The 20,338-nt window shown below is 47.6% G+C and overlaps 1 protein-coding gene across 3 annotated transcripts in view; it reads left to right on the forward strand.

Moving 5' to 3' along the window:
* adcy8 (adenylate cyclase 8 (brain)) overlaps window positions 1-20,338 on the forward strand; it is a 150,710-nt gene that overhangs the window by 16,194 nt on the left and 114,178 nt on the right. For all 3 annotated transcript variants that reach the window (XM_072467861.1, XM_072467862.1, XM_072467863.1), the window contains exon 5: window positions 17,403-17,530. In XM_072467861.1, coding sequence (XP_072323962.1) covers window positions 17,403-17,530 — 128 coding nt within the window. The remainder of the gene's footprint in view (window positions 1-17,402; window positions 17,531-20,338) is intronic.

The raw sequence follows: 20,338 nt of genomic DNA on the forward strand, positions 1-20,338 counted from the left end.
AAAATGGGCAGGTATTGGAAAATAAACAGGAATCGCGGCAACCCATTCATTTTAACCACTTGTACCCGACCCGCCAGTGACAGAGGGAGACCATCCCACCTTGCCACATCAGCTTTCATTCTCCCCACCAAACTAGAAATGTTGCATCTACGGAGCCCCCCCCCCCCCGAATCCCAAGCAACCTGCACCCCCAGGTAGTGAATAGTGTTCTTACAGAGAACAGATCAGTCCGAGGGGGAGCCGTTGAGGAGTCTTGTACCTGTGGGGAAGTAGCTGTTCCTATATCTGGATGTGCGGGTCTTCAGACTTCTCTATCATCTGCCTGATGGAAGGGTCTGGAAGAAGGCAATGCCTGGGTGGGAGGGGTCTCTGATAATGCTGTCTGCCTTCCTGAGGCAGCGGGAGGTGTAGACAGAATCAATGTGAGGGTGGAAATCTTGTGTGATACGTTGGGCTGAGTTCACCACACTCTGCAGCTTCTTGCGATCTTGGACCGAGCAGTTGCCATACCAGCCTGTGATGCAGCCAGATAGGATGCTCTCTATCGCACATCTGGAGAAGTTTGTGAGAGTCGATGCAGACATGCCAAATTTCTTTAGCTTCCGTAGGGAGTAGAGACATTGTTGGTCTTTCTTGACTGTTGCATCAACATGAGTGGACCAGGACAGACTGTTGGTGATGGTGACCCCCAGGAACTTAAAGCTATTGACCACCTCCACTTCGGAGCCATTGTTGCAGATGGGAGTGTGTGTCGTGCTATGCTTCCTGAAGTCGATGATCAGTTCCTTGGTCTTTCCAACATTTAGAGAGAAGTTGTGTTCGGTAAGTGATTTATCTCCCTCCTGTAGTCTGATTCGTCGTTGTTTGAGATACGGCCCACCACAGTCGTATCAGTCGCAAACTTATAGATTGAGTTGGAGTTAAATCTTGCCACACAGTCATGTGTGCATAGGGAGTACAGTAGAGGACTGAGCACACATCCTTGCGGGGCCCAGATGTTGAGGACTATTGTGGAGGAGGTGCCGTTGCCTATTCTGACAGATTGCGGGTGAGGGTAGATGAGGGTAGTGTGGTTATGATGCACATTTTGACTTTCAAAAGGCATTTGATAAAGACCACATAATAAACTTTTTTTAAAATAAAATATTTTTATTCTCCTTTTTCACATTTTCTCCCAAATTTACACAAACAATTAACAATAATCAGTAACGAATATAATGTCAATCCCCATATCAATAACAACAATCCCACCCTCCCACCAAACCCCCAAACATTAGCCCGCATGTTAACATAAACAAATAACAGGAATCAGTCACCATTAACACATACAGTCCCCCTCCCCCCAACTCTCCCAACCCGCCCCCTAACGTTCAATGTAATCCAATTCTCAAAAGTGCATAATGAATAACGCCCATGAATTGTAGAACCACTCCATTCTTCCCCTCAATTCAAATTTGACCTTCTCAAGAGTCAAGAATTCCAGCAGGTCCCCCCGCCACGCCAGGGCACAGGGTGGAGAGGTTGATCTCCACCCTAACAGGATCCGCCTTCGGGCGATCAACGAGGCGAAGGCTGCAACATCTGCTCCGCACCCGTTTCCAACTCCAGCCGGTCCGTCAACCCGAATATGGCTTCCTGAGGGCCCTGTCCAGTTTCACATGCACCACTTTAGTAATTACCCTAAAAACCTCCTTCCAGTAATCCTCCAGCTTTGGACAGGGCCAAAACATATGAACGTGGTTTGCGGGGCCACCCTCGCAACGTTCACACACATCTTCTACCCTCTCAAAGAGCCAGATCATCCTCGCCCTTGTAAGGTGTGCGCTATATATCATCTTCAGCTGTATCAGCCCCAACCTTGCGCACGAGGCGTTCACCCTCTGGAACACCTCACAACAGAATCCCTCCTTCATACCCTCTCCCAACTCTTCCTCCCATTTTGCCTTGATCCCTTCCAACGGTGCCTTCTCCTCTTCCAAAATAGCCCTGTAAACTGCCGACAGTACCCCCTTCTCCAGTCCCCCTGTCGTCAGCATCTCCTCCAGCAATGTGGAAGCCGGCTCCACCGGGAAGCTCTGTATCTCCTTTCTGGCAAAGTCTCGAACCTGCATGTATCTAAATATTTCCCTCTGCTCCAGTCCATACTTCGCTTTCAGCTCCTTCAATCCTGCAAACCAACCCCCAAGAAACAAATTTTTTAGCGTCCTAATTCCATTCTCCCATCTCCGAAAATTTCCATCCCGCTTCCCTGGCTCAAATCTATGGGTCTGCTGAATCGGCATTTCCCTTGACCCTGCCCCCAACCCGAAGCGCTGGCGAAACTGTCTCCAAATTCTCAACAAAGCTAATACTACCGGACTCCCTGAGTATTTCCCTGGGGCTGTTGGGAGCGGCGTTGTTGCTAGCGCCTTAAATCCCGACCCCCTACACAAACTCTCCTCCATTCTGACCCATTGGGAGGCAACCTCTCTGACCCAGCTCCGTATCTTCTCCACATTCGCCGCCCAGTAATAATACATCACGTTCGGAAGATCCAACCCCCTGCCTACCTTCCTCTCTGTAGTAGCACCTTTCTAATTCTGGCAACCTTCCCTCCCCATATACCACATAATACACTTGTTAACAATTTTGACGTCCTGGGTTTAAAGGTTGTGGGGTTCTGAAATTAGCTGAGGGACAGAAAATGGAGAGTAGTGGTGAATAGTGTTTTTTCAGAAAGAGGAAAAATATGCTTTATACCACTGCTTTTTATCCGTATATATTTATATAAATGTCCTGGATTGGGTATGGAGGACATAAATTCGAATGTTGCAGATGCCATGAAACTCAGAAGTAGTTGTTTGGTAGTATAGAGCCACGATCTAACAGCCGCATCACATCCGACTCGGCATGCAATGCGGCAGGCAAATCTCGCGAGAGTCCTCATGCAAGATTTACTCAACTTGCCGCGCAAGATCTAATGGTATCCCGTGAGACATCATGATCTGGATCCCGCCCACAAAGGGGGGGGCTAAATGTGCATATTTAGGTGCGCAGTTAGGCACACTTAAATAGACCTCTGAAAGAGCTAACCAGCGGAGTTCCTCAGTGCAGGAAAAGAAGGTAAGTGGGGCCTTTTCCGCAGTTGGGACTCATATTTTTCTCTTCCATTAAGAATCGGTAGACTGGTTGGTGTGTGATGTCAAACACACAACTTTATTGTTAGTTACTCACTGGTATACACTTGAATAAGAACTGACTAAAAACTCAGAAATTAAATACTAAACAATACATAAAAAAGTAAAGCACGTGGCAAAAACGTAAGCACAAAATAAATCACTAAACACAAACAGATGATTTAAGAATTCAGGAACAAAATCTCAACCATGAGGCCTATCTTTAAGGGAATTTTTATCCCTGGTTTAACCCCTCATTTACATTCATTGGATTCTAATTCTCAGCTGAGACCTCCTGGTTTGTTCAAATGAATGTCTGTTACTTAGAGGATAACTTGTTAATCAAACACTGGATATTACTTAAAATTGACAGGTGCCTATCAAAACTAGCTTAGCATCTGCGTGCACAGTCTTAGGGAAAATACTGGATATGTTTTCACACACTTTCCATGTTTCATAGCTTGGCGGAGACCTAACTAGAATTGATTAGTTGATTATGCAGAGAACAATCCATTCTCAGTCCTGAATACAATGGTTAATTCATTACATGTGAAAATGACTGAGTTCCACAGTCAAGACACTTTTAATATTTTACCTATTAGCTATATACATTCAACTAGCCCCTATATGAATAAAACTATGAATAAGACTGGACTCTATCATCTGCCGAGGCCCGAAAAAGTAACAGAGTCCTGTTCGATAGCGGGATTGGTCCCAGCGCTATATGTGCTGGGAAACACCCCGCTAAATCAGCCCACAACTGGACTTTTTTTTCATTAAATCGTGCCCTAGGACTTGAGTGGTGCTGAAGAAAAGGACATTTTGTCACAGCTTTTTGAAACGGGCAAGGTGTAGACTGTATCCAACCAGCCCACACTTGCTGAACTCAAAACACAGTGTCCAACATTAAATGTGTTTCCGCAAATGGATAACATTTGCTAAATAATTCTCAGCGTGCTAATAATTAAGATTAGTTAATTTGGCGCAGTTGTGTGTACTGGAAGGGACCTGTTGTTTGCAGACAGGAACAACATGTACACAAATCGCCCCTGTTTTAGCTGAATAAGTAACAGCAATTGCTGGTTCATTCCTCCAGGCAATGCCTTCGCCAATCAGAGTCAAGCTGCCTGGTTTAAATTGGAAACAATTCTTGGCAGTTAAATGTTAGTCACCATCAACTGGTGCATTCTCCATGGCAACACCTCTACCAATCTGAGTCCACTTGGCAATCAATCAGCACTCTTCTCATACAGTTTAAATGTAATATTTGCCCTTACATTGGTATTCTTGTGAATGTCCTGATGAATGCAAGACAAAAAGCTTTGATGAAATGTATCTTTTTCAGCAAAACTAAGAAATTTATTAAACTGAGGAGACGTGTATCAAACTTTGGGAGGAGATAAACACTGTGAAAGGGTCAGACATATGGCACATGAAATTTAATGCAGAGAAGTGTGAAGTGATTCATTTTGGCAGGAAGAAAGGATTCGCAACATGAGATAAATGATACAATTTTAAAGAGAATGCATGAACAGCGGAACCTGGGTTTATACATACATAAGTCTTTAAAGATGGCAGAACAAATTTTGAAGCTTGTTTAAAACGCATATGGGATCCCTGCCTTTATAAAAGAAGAACAGAGTGCAAAATAAGGGATGTTATTCCAAACCCTCATAAAGCACTGGTTATGCCCAGCCAATTGGCATTACAGACAATACTTTGGGAGCAATGTCAACGCCTTAGAGACCATGCAATGGAGAATGGGACCAGGAATGAGAGACTTCAGTTACACAGGGAAACTGGAGTTGTTTGTTCTTCTCAGAACAGAGAAGGTAACAAGGAGATGTGATAAAAGATGTTCAAGGAAATTTGACACGATAAATTAGAAAAGATTGTTTCAAATGGCAACCAACCCATCTACAAAGAAGAATGTATTTTCTTTTATTCTTTCATGGGATGTGAACATCACTAGCAGTCAGCATTTATTGCCCATCCTTAATTATCCTTGAAAAGGTGGTAGTAGGCCGCTGCAGACCATGTGGTGTAGGTAGACTCACATGACTGTGTTAAGGGAGTTCCAGAATTTTGACTCAGCAACAGGGGAAAAGACGGCAATAGAGTTCCAAATCAGGATGATGTATGGTTTGGAGGGGAACTTGCAAATGGTGGTGGTCCCATGCATTTGCTGCCCTTGTCCTTCTAAGTGGTAGATGTCTGTGCGGAGTCTGCACATCCTCCCCGTGTGTGCGTGGGTTTCCTCCGGGTGCTCTGGTTTCCTCCCACAGTCCAAAAGATGTGCAGGTTAGGTGCATTGGCCATGTTAAATTGCCCTTAGTGTCCAAAATTGCCCTTAGTGTTGGGTGGGGTTACTGGGTTATGGGGATTGAGTGGAGGTGTTGACCTTGGGTAGGGTGCTCTTTCCAAGAGCCGGTGCAGACTCGATGGGTCGAATGGCCTCCTTCTGCACTGTAAATTCTATGATAATCTATGATAAGGTTTGGGAGGTGCTGTCGAAGGTTCCTTGTAACTGCAGTGCATCTTGTAGACGCTACATACATACTGCTGCCACTGTGCATTGGTGGCAGAGGGAGTAAATGTTAAGGTAGTGGATGAGGTGCCAATCAAGCAACTGCTTTTACCCAGATAGTGCCCCCCCCCCCGATTCCCATTGTCTGCAGATTTGCTCGGGCTCCTTGATGCAACACTTGTTCAAATGCTGCTTGATATCAAGGGTAGCCACTCTCAGCCCACCTCTTGATTTCAGTTTGTATGCCCATGATTGGACCTAAGTGTAATGAGGGCAGGAACTGAGTAGCCCTGGCACAACTCAAGCTGAGTGCCAGTGAACACGTTATTATGGAGTAAGTGTCTCTTGATAGCACTGTCAAGGCACCTTCCATCACTTTCCTGATGATCAAGAGTAAATTGATGGGGCAGTAATTGGCCGGGTTGGATTTGTCCTGCTTTTTGTGGACAGGCTAATTTTCCACATTGCCAGATGGGTGCCAGTGTTGTAGAACAGCTTGGCTGGGGGCCACAGCTTTTACCATTGTTTATTAGTCAAATATATTTTTCATATTGGTTCAGCACTGCTATTTATCAATTCCATACATCGCCTAGAGACTTGAATCATTTCAAAGTTGTCTATGTTTGAGAATGACACCAAGAACAGTGGTCAATATTAAGAATCACCATTCACAAATTCAGAGTGATGTTTTCATTATGTGCAGAAAAATGGCAGTTGTATTTACTGTAGGTAAGTGTAAAGTGGTCCAATCTGGCAAAAAATGAGATACGAGACAGATACTTAGTGGGAACACAGTGGAGGGACCAGAGCCAGGACATTGCAGAGTATTGGAACAGCTCAGCAATATCTGCAAGCTAGTATTCCCATACTGCAAAGAAAATATATAACATGTTTGACTGCAAAACAAACAATATCATATGTAAATTGAAGCAGGTCATTTTTAAATCTTGATGAAACTGCATCTGGAGTATTGGGTGTTAATAGGATCCACGGCAGTTGGGGATGTCCAAACCAAGACATAGAGCCTTGCTGACAGAGTTTATTGACTTTGTTCAGTTTCAACACTCTTCAACTAAGGTTCCAGCTATCCTTTATTTATGTATCATAGAATTTATAGTGCCATTCAGCCCGTTGAGTCTGCACCAGCAGAGCACCCTACTTAAGCCCATGCCTCCACCCTATCCCCATAACCCAGTAACCCCACCTAACCTTTTGGACAGTAAGGGGCAATTTAACATGGCCAATCCACCTAGCCTGCACATCTTTGGACTGTGGGAGGAAACTGGAGCACCCGGAGGAAACCCACGCAGACACGGGGAGAAAGTGCTAACTCCACACAGATAGTCACCCGAGGCCAGATTTGAACCCAGGACCCTGGAGCTGTGAGGCAGCAGTGCTAACCACTGTGCCACTGTGCCGCCCCTATAAATACCCATCACCTTTCCCCCTAACAATGCAATTGATAAGACATTGACATTTGGTAGAACATTTACCTGCCATGCGTTGTAAAACAGGTGACTTCTGATTGGCTATCCCCTATATACCCAGCTCAATTTCTTCACTGACTGTGATCGAAAGGGAAGTCAGTTGGATGGCCGGCTCCTTGGATGCCATCTTGGATCATACCAAGATTGGAAGTCTGACAATTTCTATCCATTTTAAGGCCCCGATTTTCAAAGTGATATGTTATTGGAAGAGGTTCAATAGAGGGTTACAAGATTAATACTAGCACTTTGATGTCAGTGCTTAAAGGGTTAAATTATTATCAGGGTACCTGTTGATCATGGCCCAATAATCTGGAAGGATCTGTTTACATGGTCCTCCACAGAATCAGTCAGGGTCCTCTAATAATCTGAATTTATCATCAAAACAGCCAGGTGGATGACTTAAAAGCCAATGAATGTGGCTAAAATGTAACAATTGCTTTGAAAATTGATGAAAGCTGTTAAATTTAAGTACTTATTTTCAATTAACACAGCTGAGCATGAAAAGGGCATATTAATTCATGTACTATAAAAGAAAATAGATGCTGGGTATTTGCAAACAACAACTTGCATTCATTTAGCACCTTTAACGTAGTGAAATGCTTCAAAATGCTTCACAAAGAAAATTTGACAGCAGGCACATAAGGAGATAACAGTAGAAATGACCAAAAGCCAATTGGTCCACCAAGCAAGTCCAATCAAGGCATGATGCATTTTCTGAAAACTATCCGCTCCTCCCATCATCCACTCCAATCCCAACACCTGCCACCACAATCATGTGATCAAATGGAAAGGCAAATAAAAAACATGGTGCGGGATTCTGCGATTGCCGACGCCGAAACTGCGTTCGGTGATCAGGCGGGGAATCCACTTTTACGCTGGAATCAGGGCGGCGCCTTTTTTGCGATGCTTCGCCCCTCAAAAATGGCTTACTCCCTGAGTACGCCGCACGCCGTATGGACGGCCTCAGGACATCACCCGAGGTCCTCCTCTGATGCTCCACCCCTGATAGGCCGGGTCCCCGACGACATGGGGCGCGTGTCCTCTCAACTTTCAGTGCCTCACGTGGCGGCTGTGGACTGTGTCCAGCGCTGCCACAGTCGGGGGGGGGGGGGGGCGTTCTGCTGCAGGGGGGCTTCGGCAGGGACTGGTGGGTGTTACAAGGGGGCAGTTTTTGGCAGGCCAGGTCCGCGCGCGGCCGGCGCCATGTTGCATAGGCCATTTCAGAGTCAACCACGTTGCTGTGGATCTGGAGTCACATATAGGCCAGGCCCTTCCCTAGAGGACATTAGTGACGCAGGTGGGTGTAACAACATTCCAGGATGGATTCATAGTCAGCATTACTGAAACGAGCTTTCAATTCCAGATTGAATTTCAAATTACACCGGTTGACATGGTGCGATTTGAACCCAAGTCCCCAGCCTGGACTTCTGTATTGCCAATCCAGTGACATTACCACTGTGCCACCATGAAGAGCCTTCTTCACTCACTGTTCACCATGACATGGAACAACTTTTGCAGCTCCACCTTGCAACACCAATAACAACACCAACCTCAACATCAGCAGGATTAACAAGAGCAACACTGGGTGCAGGATGAGCAGCCTTCTTCCCTGCCACATGCCCCTCCAGGGGATAGAAGGGAGAGACCCCCAACACAGGTCCAGAGCCAGAAATTTAGCGCTGCTGCTGACATATGTGAGCACCAGTGCCTCAGGAGGCTCAGACACAACCCGAAAGGCCCACATGCCATCCATGTGTAGACATGTTAGTCACTCCAGGAAGCTATACCAGAGGGTCATTGCTGACAATTGCAGCCTTCTGGAACTAGGGGCGGGATTCTCCGTTGGCCGACGGCAAAATCAGGAATGGCGATTGGGCGAAGAATAGCTTCAAACGCTTAAATCGCGGCAGGTGTCGATTTGACGCCAAATCACGATTCTCCATCGCCTCGAAAATAGCGTCAATGCGACGCATGGCCCGTGTAGTTTAAACACCATTTGCATATCATTAGTGGGCTCACCCGCGATTCTCCATTTCCAATGGGCCGAGTTCCCGTGCTATTAAAAACAGAGAACCTGGCATGGTGGCTGCTGAGAAAGAGAGAGGAGATAGGACATGGAGAGGAGCGATTGCAGGCTGCCGAGCTGAACACTGGTCATGCTGGCGGGAGTCGGGGGGTCCTGCCGGGAGAGGGGAACAGGCCCATGACTTGCTGTGACTGGACCATGCTCAGGAGTGCCACCGCAATGTTCAGGTGGCTCTGGCACATGGCTGCCTGTGAGGCGGCAGCCCTGTCCTAGGCATTGGCCAGTGCCTACACAGAATGCCCCAGGCCTTGGACATCTTGATCCATAGCCGAAACCGTTGCCCCCAATGCCTCCACAACGGATGTCACCCCTGCGGTGTTGGCCTGGGTGGCAAGCATGGTCGGCACCACCTCCTGCTCCTGCAGGTGCTGGATGCTCGCCGACAATCCCTCATGCAGTCCCTGGCTCTACGACTGCATCTACACTTTCGTTGGGACTGTATGTTCCAGAGCCCAGGACCCATCTGGATGGCAGCTAGTCCCCTGGGTTCGGCCTGCCCTCTGACCGTCCGCCCCCTCGGGTATTGCTAACTCCACCTGCTGTATCGGGTCAACTGTGTGGTGCGCACCAGAGAGTGTCCCAGGAGCCTCTTCACTAAAGTGCCCAACCGAGGCGAGTGTCTCTGGATGGTGTAGGGCGTTGGAGACAGCTGCGACGGAAAATCACTGAAAACTCCGACCCTGAGGGTTTTTAAACTCAAACCATCTTCTGAAACTACTGGTGCTATGAAGCTGAATTCTGTTCCACCAGCTTTTTGAATTTCTCAGAAATATTTAACTATGTGTGTGAGACCTTTGCCACAAATCAGGGGCTGTTTAGCACAGGGCTAAATCACTGGCTTTTAAAGCAGACCAAGGCAAGCCAGCAGCATGGTTCAATTCCCGTAACAGGCTCCCCGAACAGGCGCCGGAATGTGGTGACTAGGGGCTTTTCACAGTAACTTCATTTGAAGCCTACTTGTGACAATAAGTGATTTTCATTTCATTTCAAATCATGTTCAGACTTTAAATAAGTCTTTCTCTGTCAAGGCAAAAGTGTAATTTTAGCAACTCTAGCAATCCCTCTAGCAATGTCTCTGAACAAAGTCAAACTAATGGTCCCGTGTTTCCCCGAACTGCCCTTTTTGAAACAATGGCATAAGTAGACATTTTTCCAGTCCTCAGGGTGGTGATATGCCTATGGGTTATATCATAGATGGATGGTGTGTGACCTCCAACCAGCAGGTGGCAGTGCAGACACATCACAGTCTCAAGACCAAGGTCATGTGATCAGCGCTCCCATATAGGGGGAGACACATCCAGCCATGATCAGAAGGTTGCAGAGGGTACTAAGACATACAAGTGAATGTTTGGTGCTAGGTGTAGTTCAAGAGGTGTAATAAGGAGACTCCATGATAACTTGCTCGGTTACAGATTGCTATTTTACCACACAAGACTCAGTAAAGATCCTTTGTGTCATGATATTCAATCATACATCATAACACATACATAATGATAGACAGACCAACGGACCAATTAGCACACAACACGACAGCCAATCACAGACAAGAGCAGACACAGTATAAGACAAGAAACACGACACTTCCTGAGCAGCCCATCTGGAGACAGCACAGGGCCAGGACCTCATTAGCAAGACACTCACACAGTCACAACGTGCTGAGTACCAAGTCTGATGTATAAATAGTTAGATGGAATAAAACTGCATTGTACCAATCGCAACCGTGTTGGTTCGTCTGTACCTCAGAGCACCCAACACCTCATGATACCAGTAGTGAATCGATACCTACCGGCAAATCTGCCATCCTGAGCCATGGACACCCGCAACAAACCGCAGCCGTTGCAAGTCGCTGGGAACCTGGGCACAAATTGCAAGGTCTTCAAGCAACGATTCGAACACTTCATGCAAGCCAATGAAAAACAGGGCGCCTCGGACGAAACAAAGATTGCCATGCTCCTCACTACCGCAGGTCAGCACGCCATCGATGTATACAACTCCTTGGTGTTCGCGGAAGGCGAGAACAAAGTTAAGTATGACACGGTCCTCCTCAAGCTCGACAAGCACTTCAACGTTGAGGTCAACAAAAGCTTTGAGAGGTATGTCTTTCAGCAGCGCCTGCAAGGTAAGGATGAGCTCTTTCAGTCCTTCCTGACGCACCTCCGCATACTCACGCAGTCCTGCGGTTACGACACCACCTCAGAGTCCATGATCCGGGACCAGATCGTTTTTGGCGTTGCCTCCAGTGGCCTACGCCAGCAGCTTCTAAAAATTAAAGGCCTAACCTTAGCATCTGCAGTTGAAGCCTGTGTCCTGCATGAGAATGCGTCCAGCCGCTATGCCTAATTTCAGGCGACTGAATCGTCACGGAGGGGGTCCCACGCGATCGAATCGGCAAGCCAGGCCGCTCACGAGGCCGAACGCGTCCAGGCAATCGAGTTTCTCCCGGCCCGCGGCCCGGACGAGGGCGGCCGTTTCGCGCGCTTTTTAAGGCCTCCTTTTTAAGGCGTTTGTGCGCGCCAAAACCTACGGCAACACTGAGGGACGTGCTGCGCAGGCGCGCCCGACGCAAGACTGAACTGCGCATGCGCAGTGGCGTACCGAACGCCATGATGTCATGACGTGCGGCAACTGTGGAGCTGCACATTTAAAAGGGCAATGTCCTGCAAAAACCCGACAATGCCTACGCTGTGGCAAGGTGGGCCACGACGCTGCCTACTGTCGAGCGGCTCAACCTGTTGATCTTCCGAATCTCCGACAATCTCGCAGGAACGTGACCATTCAGCCTCCGCATCATGACATCCAAACCGACGACACAGATGACCAAGACGCCTTCTGGGTTGCGGTCATTGATGCGAACCGGGTCAACACCATCAATCCGGGTGATGAATGGAGTGCCACCCTAACGGTCAACCGATCGCCGATCACTTTCCGCCTGGACGCTGGCGCCTCCGCCAACCTCATAGCATGGTCAGCCTTCTACGCCATGAAGGTCAGACCACCAATCCAGCCATCCTGGTGCAAGATGGTCGACTACAACGGGAACGTTATCCTGGCCATGGGATCCTGCCAGCTCCAGGCGGCACACAAAACACACACGGCCACACTCTCGTTCGAGATAGTTGGCTCATCGAAGGACTCCCTGCTGGGTGCACAGGCATGTAAGGCTCTCCGCCTTGTGCAACAAATTCTCTCTCTCTCTCTCTCCAGACGGCATGTCTGACTTCCCGGATGCAGAGTTCTACGCACAGCTCCAATCGCTCCTCACCCACAATCAGGGGGCATTCGAAGGCATGGGAACACTGCCATACACCTACCGAATTCGCCTCAAACCGGACGCCATCCCGGTCGTTCACGCACCTCGCAGGGTTCCTGCGCCACTTAAAGACCGCCTCAAGCAGCAGCTGCAGGATCTCCAGGACCAAGGGGTCCTATTCAGGGTCACGGAGCCCACGCCATGGGTCAGCTCCATGGTGTGTGTCAAGAAGCCCTCTGGCGAGCTCCGCATCTGTATTGACCCCAAATACCTCAATAATAATATTATGAGGGAACATTATCCCATACCCAAACGGGAGGAGATCACCAGTGAAATGGCCCAGGCGAAGATATTCACGAAACTGGATGCTTCCAAAGGATTTTGGCAGATCCAACTGGACCCGTCCAGCCGCAAGCTATGTACCTTCAACACCCCTTTCGGCAGATTATGCTACAACCGGATGCCATTTGGCATCATCTCGGCATCCGAGGTCTTCCATAGAATCATGGAGCAGATGATGGAAGGCATCGAAGGGGTGCGTGTATATGTGGACGATGTCATCATCTGGTCCACCACACCGCAGGAGCACATACATCGTCTCCAACGCGTTTTTGCCCGCATACGGGAAAACGGCCTACGCCTCAACCGAGCCAAGTGCTCCTTTGGCCAGACCGAGTTGAAGTTCCTGGGGGACCATATCTCCCGGTCAGGGGTCCGTCCGGATGCAGACAAGGTGAGCGCCATCACAGCCATGCCGCAGCCGGCCGACAAGAAGGCTGTCCTACGCTTCCTTGGCATGGTCAACTTCCTGGGGAAGTTCATTCCCAACCTTGCCTCCCACACGATGACCCTGCGCCACCTCGTCAGAAAATCCACAGAGTTCCAGTGGCAACACGCACACCAGCTGGAATGGGAGGATCTCAAACGCAAAATCATTACGGCACCAGTGTTGGCGTTTTTCGACACGTCTCGTGCCACCAAAATCTCAACTAATGCCAGCCAATCCGGCATTGGAGCAGTGCTCCTGCAGAGGGATGACACGGCATCATGGGCCCCAGTGGCCTATGCATCGCGGGCCATGACCCCCACAGAGCAGCGCTACGCGCAAATCGAAAAAGAATGCCTGGGCTTGCTAACCGGTTTAGACAAGTTCCATAATTACATCTATGGTCTTCCACGGTTCACGGTCGAAACTGACTACCGCCCCCTGGTCAGCATAATAAACAAGGACCTGAACGAGATGACCCCTCGCCTCCAGCGCATCCTACTTAAACTCAGGAGGTACGACTTCCAACTGGTCTGCACTCCAGGGAAGGGCCTCATCATGGCGGATGCCCTATCCAGAGCAGTGAGCACGCCGCCAGATGCGGAGGGGTTTGTATGTCAGGTCGAGGCACAGGTGGCTTTTACAGCGGCAAATCTGCCGGCTGACGATTCCAGTCTGGCCCATATCCGCCGAGAAACAGCGGCCGACCCCCTTTTACAGCGAGTGATGCGCCACATGACGGGAGGATGGCTCAAAGGGCAGTGCCCGCAGTTCTATAATGTACGAGACGACCTAGCCATCATTGATGGTGTCCTTCTGAAGCTGGACCGGATTGTGATTCCGCACAGCATGCGCCAGCTGGTTCTCGACCAACTACACGAAGGCCACTTGGGGGTCGAGAAGTGCAGACGGAGGGCCCGAGGGGCGGTATACTGGCCGGGCATCAGTGACGATATTGCCAACATGGTGATCAACTGTACAACCTGCCAAAGGTTTCAGCCGGCGCAACCTCCTGAGACGCTTCTGCCCCATGAGCTGGTGACGTCCCCCTGGGTGAAGGTGGGTGTCGACCTATTTCACGCGCTCGGCATGGACTATGTTATCATAGTGGACTACTTCTCCAATTACCCAGAAGTCATACGCCTGCACGATCTCACGTCATCTGCTGTCATCAGGGCCTGAAAAGACACCTTTACTCACCACGGCATTCCGATGACTGTCATGTCGGACAATGGGCCCTGTTTTGCCAGCCATGAATGGTCGTCCTTTGCTGCTTCGTATGGCTTCACACACGTGACGTCCAGCCCTCTGCATCCCCAGTCCAATGGAAAGGCGGAGAAGGGCGTTCACATTGCCAAGCGGCTCCTCTGCAAGGCTTCTGCTGCCGGGTCGGACTTCTACCTCGCCCTGCTGGCCTATCGCTCGGCCCCACTAGCCACTGGTCTCTCACCAGCACAGCTGCTGATGGGTCACGCCCTCAGAACCACTGTGCCTTCCATCCTGGCACCAACAATAGACCATGTATCGGTACTGCATAGGATGCAACTGCAGCGCGATCGCCAGAAGAGATCGTACGACATACGGGCAACTGATCTTCCCTCCCTGGCCCCTGGAGACAACGTCCGCATCCACCTACCAGACGGTGGCTGGTCAGCACCTGCCGAAGTTCTCCGACGCGTGGCTCCCCGCTCATTCCTGGTACGCATGCCGGATGGATCCGTGTGTAGGCGCAATCGCCGAGCCCTTCGCTTACTTCCACGCTCGCAATGGGACCCTACAGAGACGCCGTGTCCTCCACTGGTTCCTGATAGCGACTTCGTGGAGCTGCCATATACCATGCCCCTTCTGTCGCCACCCGTGGCCATGCTCGCACCTCAGCCGGTGGTTCTCGACCCACCCTTGAGGCGGTCAACCCGAATTCATCGCCCACCTACTAGACTGGACTTATGAGACTGTTCACACGTCAAACTTTAGCAACTACTGTTTTATAACATGTCACTGTTTTATCGTTACAGGCCTCGTTTGATCGTTCCAAATTTCAACGTTGTTCTTCTTTTGTTATGGTACAACCTCGTTAGCATGTCACACCTGACATCGCCCCTTGTATATAGTTAAGCCCCATGTACATGATGTAAATATTATGCACACACACACACCTTTAGCTGCACTCAGGACACATTTATATTTATAACCACGTAGGCACATAATCTTGTAAAAAAGGGGGGATGTCATGATATTCAAACATACATCATAACACATACATAATGATAGACAGACCAACGGACCAATTAGCACACATAACACGACAGCCAACCACAGACAGGAGCAGACACAGTATAAGACAAGAAACACGACACTTCCTGAGCAGTCCATCTGGAGACAGCACAGGGCCAGGACCTCATTAGCAAGACACTCACACCGTCACAACGTGCTGAGTACCAAGTCTGATGTATAAATAGTTAGATGGAATAAAGCTGCGTTGTACCAATCGCAACCGTGTTGGTTCGTCTGTACCTCAGAGCACCCAACACCTCACTTTGGACAAGGTGAGGTTTTTGGTGGAATCCTTTGTAAGGAATAGATGACCAAACACAACACTCAGGAGCAATACCCTGACCCCTCAGAAAGCTGTTAAAGTATAAGCAAGTGCATCTCTCATTTCTTTGTGTACGCTCAGTGAATGGTCTCAGGGACAGCAACCTGACCTATTTTGAAAACCTAATTCTAGCCAGGGCTATATACATATCTGCTTTCATGCATTCAATTAAAACATCAGCCCTATTCTATATTAACGACAACACAGTATTATCTTCAATAATGTAGACTGATGAAAAGCAGCCAGTTAAAATCTAGGCCAATATTCAAACGTCCACCTGAATTTGCCCTGTGAAATCCTTCAGTGGCCCTATAGAAACTGGAATGGCTCTCTGGCTAACATAGTTGATAAAATGTTGCTATTTCTAGCCTGTTATATATTATCCTCTTTGCCAACATCCTGGTGGTTGGTCTGGTAGCAACTTCTGTTGCCCTCAACTGGCTTTGATATCTATTCCTGTTCCCCTGTGAGTAATTTTCCTTAAGCTCTCATTCATCGTTGGGCATTACCAGTTAATCAGTTTAGTTTAATTTTCCCTTGACCTCTCTTTTAATCCTGGAAACTTGCAGTGCTTCCTTAAGCATAAGAATGGCCCTAAAGGTTTTCAATTTCTTTTCAATCTTTCTTCAGTATAACCTCTCAAAGAATTTTACTTGTGTTGTTTGTCATCTGGTACATTTTCTTCATTTGGTTGAACAAATTAATTGTAATAATATTATGACCATTGGTGGTCATAATATGTTGTTTAATATGCTTAACATGTTGTTTAAGAAAACAATTGTTTCTGATATCTATAAATCTTTCAGCTGACGAGCAGATTACAAATCACTATTTTCTCTTACTTTGATGGCAACTTGCTTTGAGTCCACCTTATGTTACTGGAAAGACCAATTTCACCCCCCCCCCCCCCCCCCCCACCCCCACACTGTGTTTTATAATGAAATTAGCACAGAAATATAGCACCCCTGGAGAGGTAATGCTAATTAGAATAGGTCATACCCCTCAGAACTCAATAATTAGCTCAAAATGTCATTTACATTACCTGCTATTTATAATGACGTTTTCTAGGCATAATATACATTATTATTATCTGAGCTGTGGCATTGTGTCACAGTGTTTACTAAAAGAAAACATTTTAATTATTTAAATTTGAATTTAAGTGTGATTTTAGAAACTTCATACGTAGCCTGGTCATTCTAGCTAAGGTTCAAAGGATGCTTGAGATTTTCTTTTTAAAGTGCCTGGTTTTCCGAGACCCCTATTCTTCTGATAGGTGTGATCACTGAAGAGAAATGACTGTTTTCTGTTTCTAGCCTCAGCAAATATAGCTGTTAGAAGGCTGTATAAATGTGGAAGTATGAAAATGTGCAACAGTAATCTCTTCACAGTAAATGCATACCAGATAGCAAATTTGACAAGTATATTGCAAGACAATGAATATTATTTTGTTGTACTGTGCATGCAAAGAGATCCACTAACACAGTTATGCAGTGCAGTATGTTAATTAAAATAATGCATTTTTAATAACATTTTAGGAGCATCACTGCCTTAGAATTAAGATCCTTGGAGATTGCTATTACTGTGTATCTGGACTCCCTGAGCCACGTCATGACCACGCACACTGCTGTGTCGAAATGGGTCTTAACATGATCAAGACAATAAGGTAATTTCATCGCAATTATACAAGTATGCTTATGCTCATTAAAATATCGTTTTAAGGTAGTAAACTTAATAATAAAACACTTAAATAATGTTTGTCGTGGCTCAGTTGATAGCAATCTCACCTCTACAACTGAAAGCTGTTGGTTCAAGTCCTTCTCCAGGACTTGAGCACAAAATCAAGGTTTGGTACATCCAGCGCAGGACTGAGGGAGTGCTGCACTGTCAGAGATGCTGTTTTCAAATGAGATTTTAAATCCTACTGCCCTCTCAGTGGACATAAAGGATCCCATTTCAAAGAACTATTTCACAGAAGAGCAAGGGCGTCATCACTGTTGTCTCTGGCCAACATTTAATGCTCAAAAATAAATGATCAGGTTGTTATCTCATTGCTGCTTGTGAGTGTTTACTCTGTGTAATTTGGTTGCTTTGCTTGCTACATTGCAACAATGACTAAATTCCAAAAATACCTGAGTGTCTGAAAAGCACTTCGGGACCTCCTGAGGTCATGAACAGTGCTATACAAATACAAGAGCGGTTGAGGACTTTGGGTCTGTACTCATTGGAGGATGAGGGGGGGATCTCATTGAAACTTACAGAATACTGAGAGGCTTGGATAGAGTGAACACGGAGAGGATGTTTCAACTCGTAGGAGAAGCTAGAACCAGAGGGCACAGCCTCAGACTGAAGGGACAATCCAGAGATGAGGTGGGATTTCTTCAGCCAGAGGGTGGTGAATCTGTGGAACTCTTTGCTGCAGAAGGCTGTAGAGGCAAAGTCACCGAGTGTCTTTAAGACAGAGATAGATAGGTTCTTGATGAAGAAGGGGATCTGGGCTTATGGGGAGAAGGCAGGAGAATGGGGATGAGAAACATATCAGCCATGATTGAATGGTGGAGCAGACTCAATGGGCTGAGTGGCCTAACTCTGCTCCTATGCCTTAAGGTCTAAGTTTTTATTTTGTTGTTATGTATTGAAAGTTGTGAGTTTAATAACGATTATTACTGAAATGGTTAAACCACTGGGTGAAATTTTGAGTCCGCTCTCTCCGTCTGTAAAGAAGTCAGCTCAGGCTTAAAATCTGGAGAGAAGCGGAAAACGTGATTTTGTCCGACATGATCGGCTTTTGGAATCCTCCCCCCACCCTCGCTAGAGTATTGTGAATTGCGCCGTGCGAGCCCGGGAACCTAATTTTAATACATTAGCATGTCATTAGCGAGCACTGTCTCCAGACCTTCACCCCTAACGGAATATTCACCGGGCGCCAGTGTGAAGTCACGCCAGCGTCATTCACAACAGGCCTGCGAAAATGTGAAGCTGGCGACTTCTCCTCCGAGGGGTTATCGGAAGTGAACACTGAGGCAGACATGATTCCCCAGGCTTTTCAGTGCTCAAGAGTGCACTGGAGAGCACGTGGAGGACACAGATAAGTTCAACTTGGGGCCAGGATTGGGGGTTAGTCACTCATTCTCGGGGGATGGGGAAGGGGCGCCAGCAAGCCTTACCTTCCATCCACTTTGGGGCGTCCCTTGGTTTAAGGAAGTCTGGAGACTGGCACGAGGCACTGCTTCCAATGTTCTTGCTGGGCCTTTGCTTAAATCACTGCTGAGGGAGTGTCTGTCCTTACTGGGAACTGGAAAGTGGGTGGCAGGAGGTGAATACTGAGGGTCACCCCCTGGGGGTGACTGTGATGTGACTAGGTGAGATCCTGTGAGAGGCCAGGCTGCAAGGGCAGACGGGGTGACTCAGGAATGGCTTTCTTCCCTGCCTCATGAGTAATGAAGACCCTTTCACTTGGGGAAGCACAACTGAACTGTGAGTACAACCCCACACTCAGGCACATCTCTGCTCACCAAGCTGTTGAGCTCTGTTGACTACCAATTGCACTTGTTTATGAAGCTTGTCTCTCAGGAATAGGTGTGCAGGGTTTGTGAAATGGGAGAATGTGGGTGCACTCTAGTTGTATGAATGTCATGCCCATTGCAGGCTTTACTCTAAACAGCTGTGCCACATCTGTCACGGCAGACACTTAGTCTATTGGAATGCAGTTTAGCCCTTCATTGGCAACTCAACAGTGCCAGTGAAATATACAAAGCTAAAGAGGAATGCCACTGATTTCAGTCCCAACCAAACCTGCTCCTGGGCCTCACCAAAGCTGCCATCTACAGGTCCAGGCAGTGGCAGTCAAAGGGGTCATCTGAAGCCACTGTCTGCCCCTTTACTGCCACTACATTCGCAGCCAGGTGTTCCTAGAGAGGGGTCATGTGGTGTCCACCAGCACCATCAAAGCTTTTCATACCCGTTGGGTACCGCAGGGAATGGGGTGCCTTACTAACCCTGTTAATCACATTTTCGTTTGATATTTTCAAGTATCATTTGTGATTTGCTTTTGATTAAGACAGTGACCGTTTAAGGGCTGTCCCTTTTACTTTGTCCCTCAGTTCTTTTAATTTATCTCATTTGGTTTCACACAATATAGTTCAGTCTCAACCATTGAACTCCAATGATCAATCAAGGGTTTACACAGGACACACTGAAGTGACCCTCAAGTCAAGATTCATGGTGAAGTCTATAATCACTCACCTCGATGGGATATCACGTCATGATGGTGGGGGGCTCCATTGAGGTTCCCCATGAGGATTCAACCATGGGTCCCATGCATCCACCAATAGCCCTGTCTCTTAGTGAAAGGGGGAGTTTGCATTGGGCTTAGTGTTGAGAAATGGCCATGAGATAAGACTGTGACTGTCCCAGGGGATAGTGGACCACTTTTGCCAAGTCCTGCAAGAGCTGGCATCACATGGGATGAGAG

Source organism: Scyliorhinus torazame, chromosome 11 (assembly GCF_047496885.1).
Source record: "Scyliorhinus torazame isolate Kashiwa2021f chromosome 11, sScyTor2.1, whole genome shotgun sequence".
Classification (NCBI taxonomy): domain Eukaryota; kingdom Metazoa; phylum Chordata; class Chondrichthyes; order Carcharhiniformes; family Scyliorhinidae; genus Scyliorhinus; species Scyliorhinus torazame.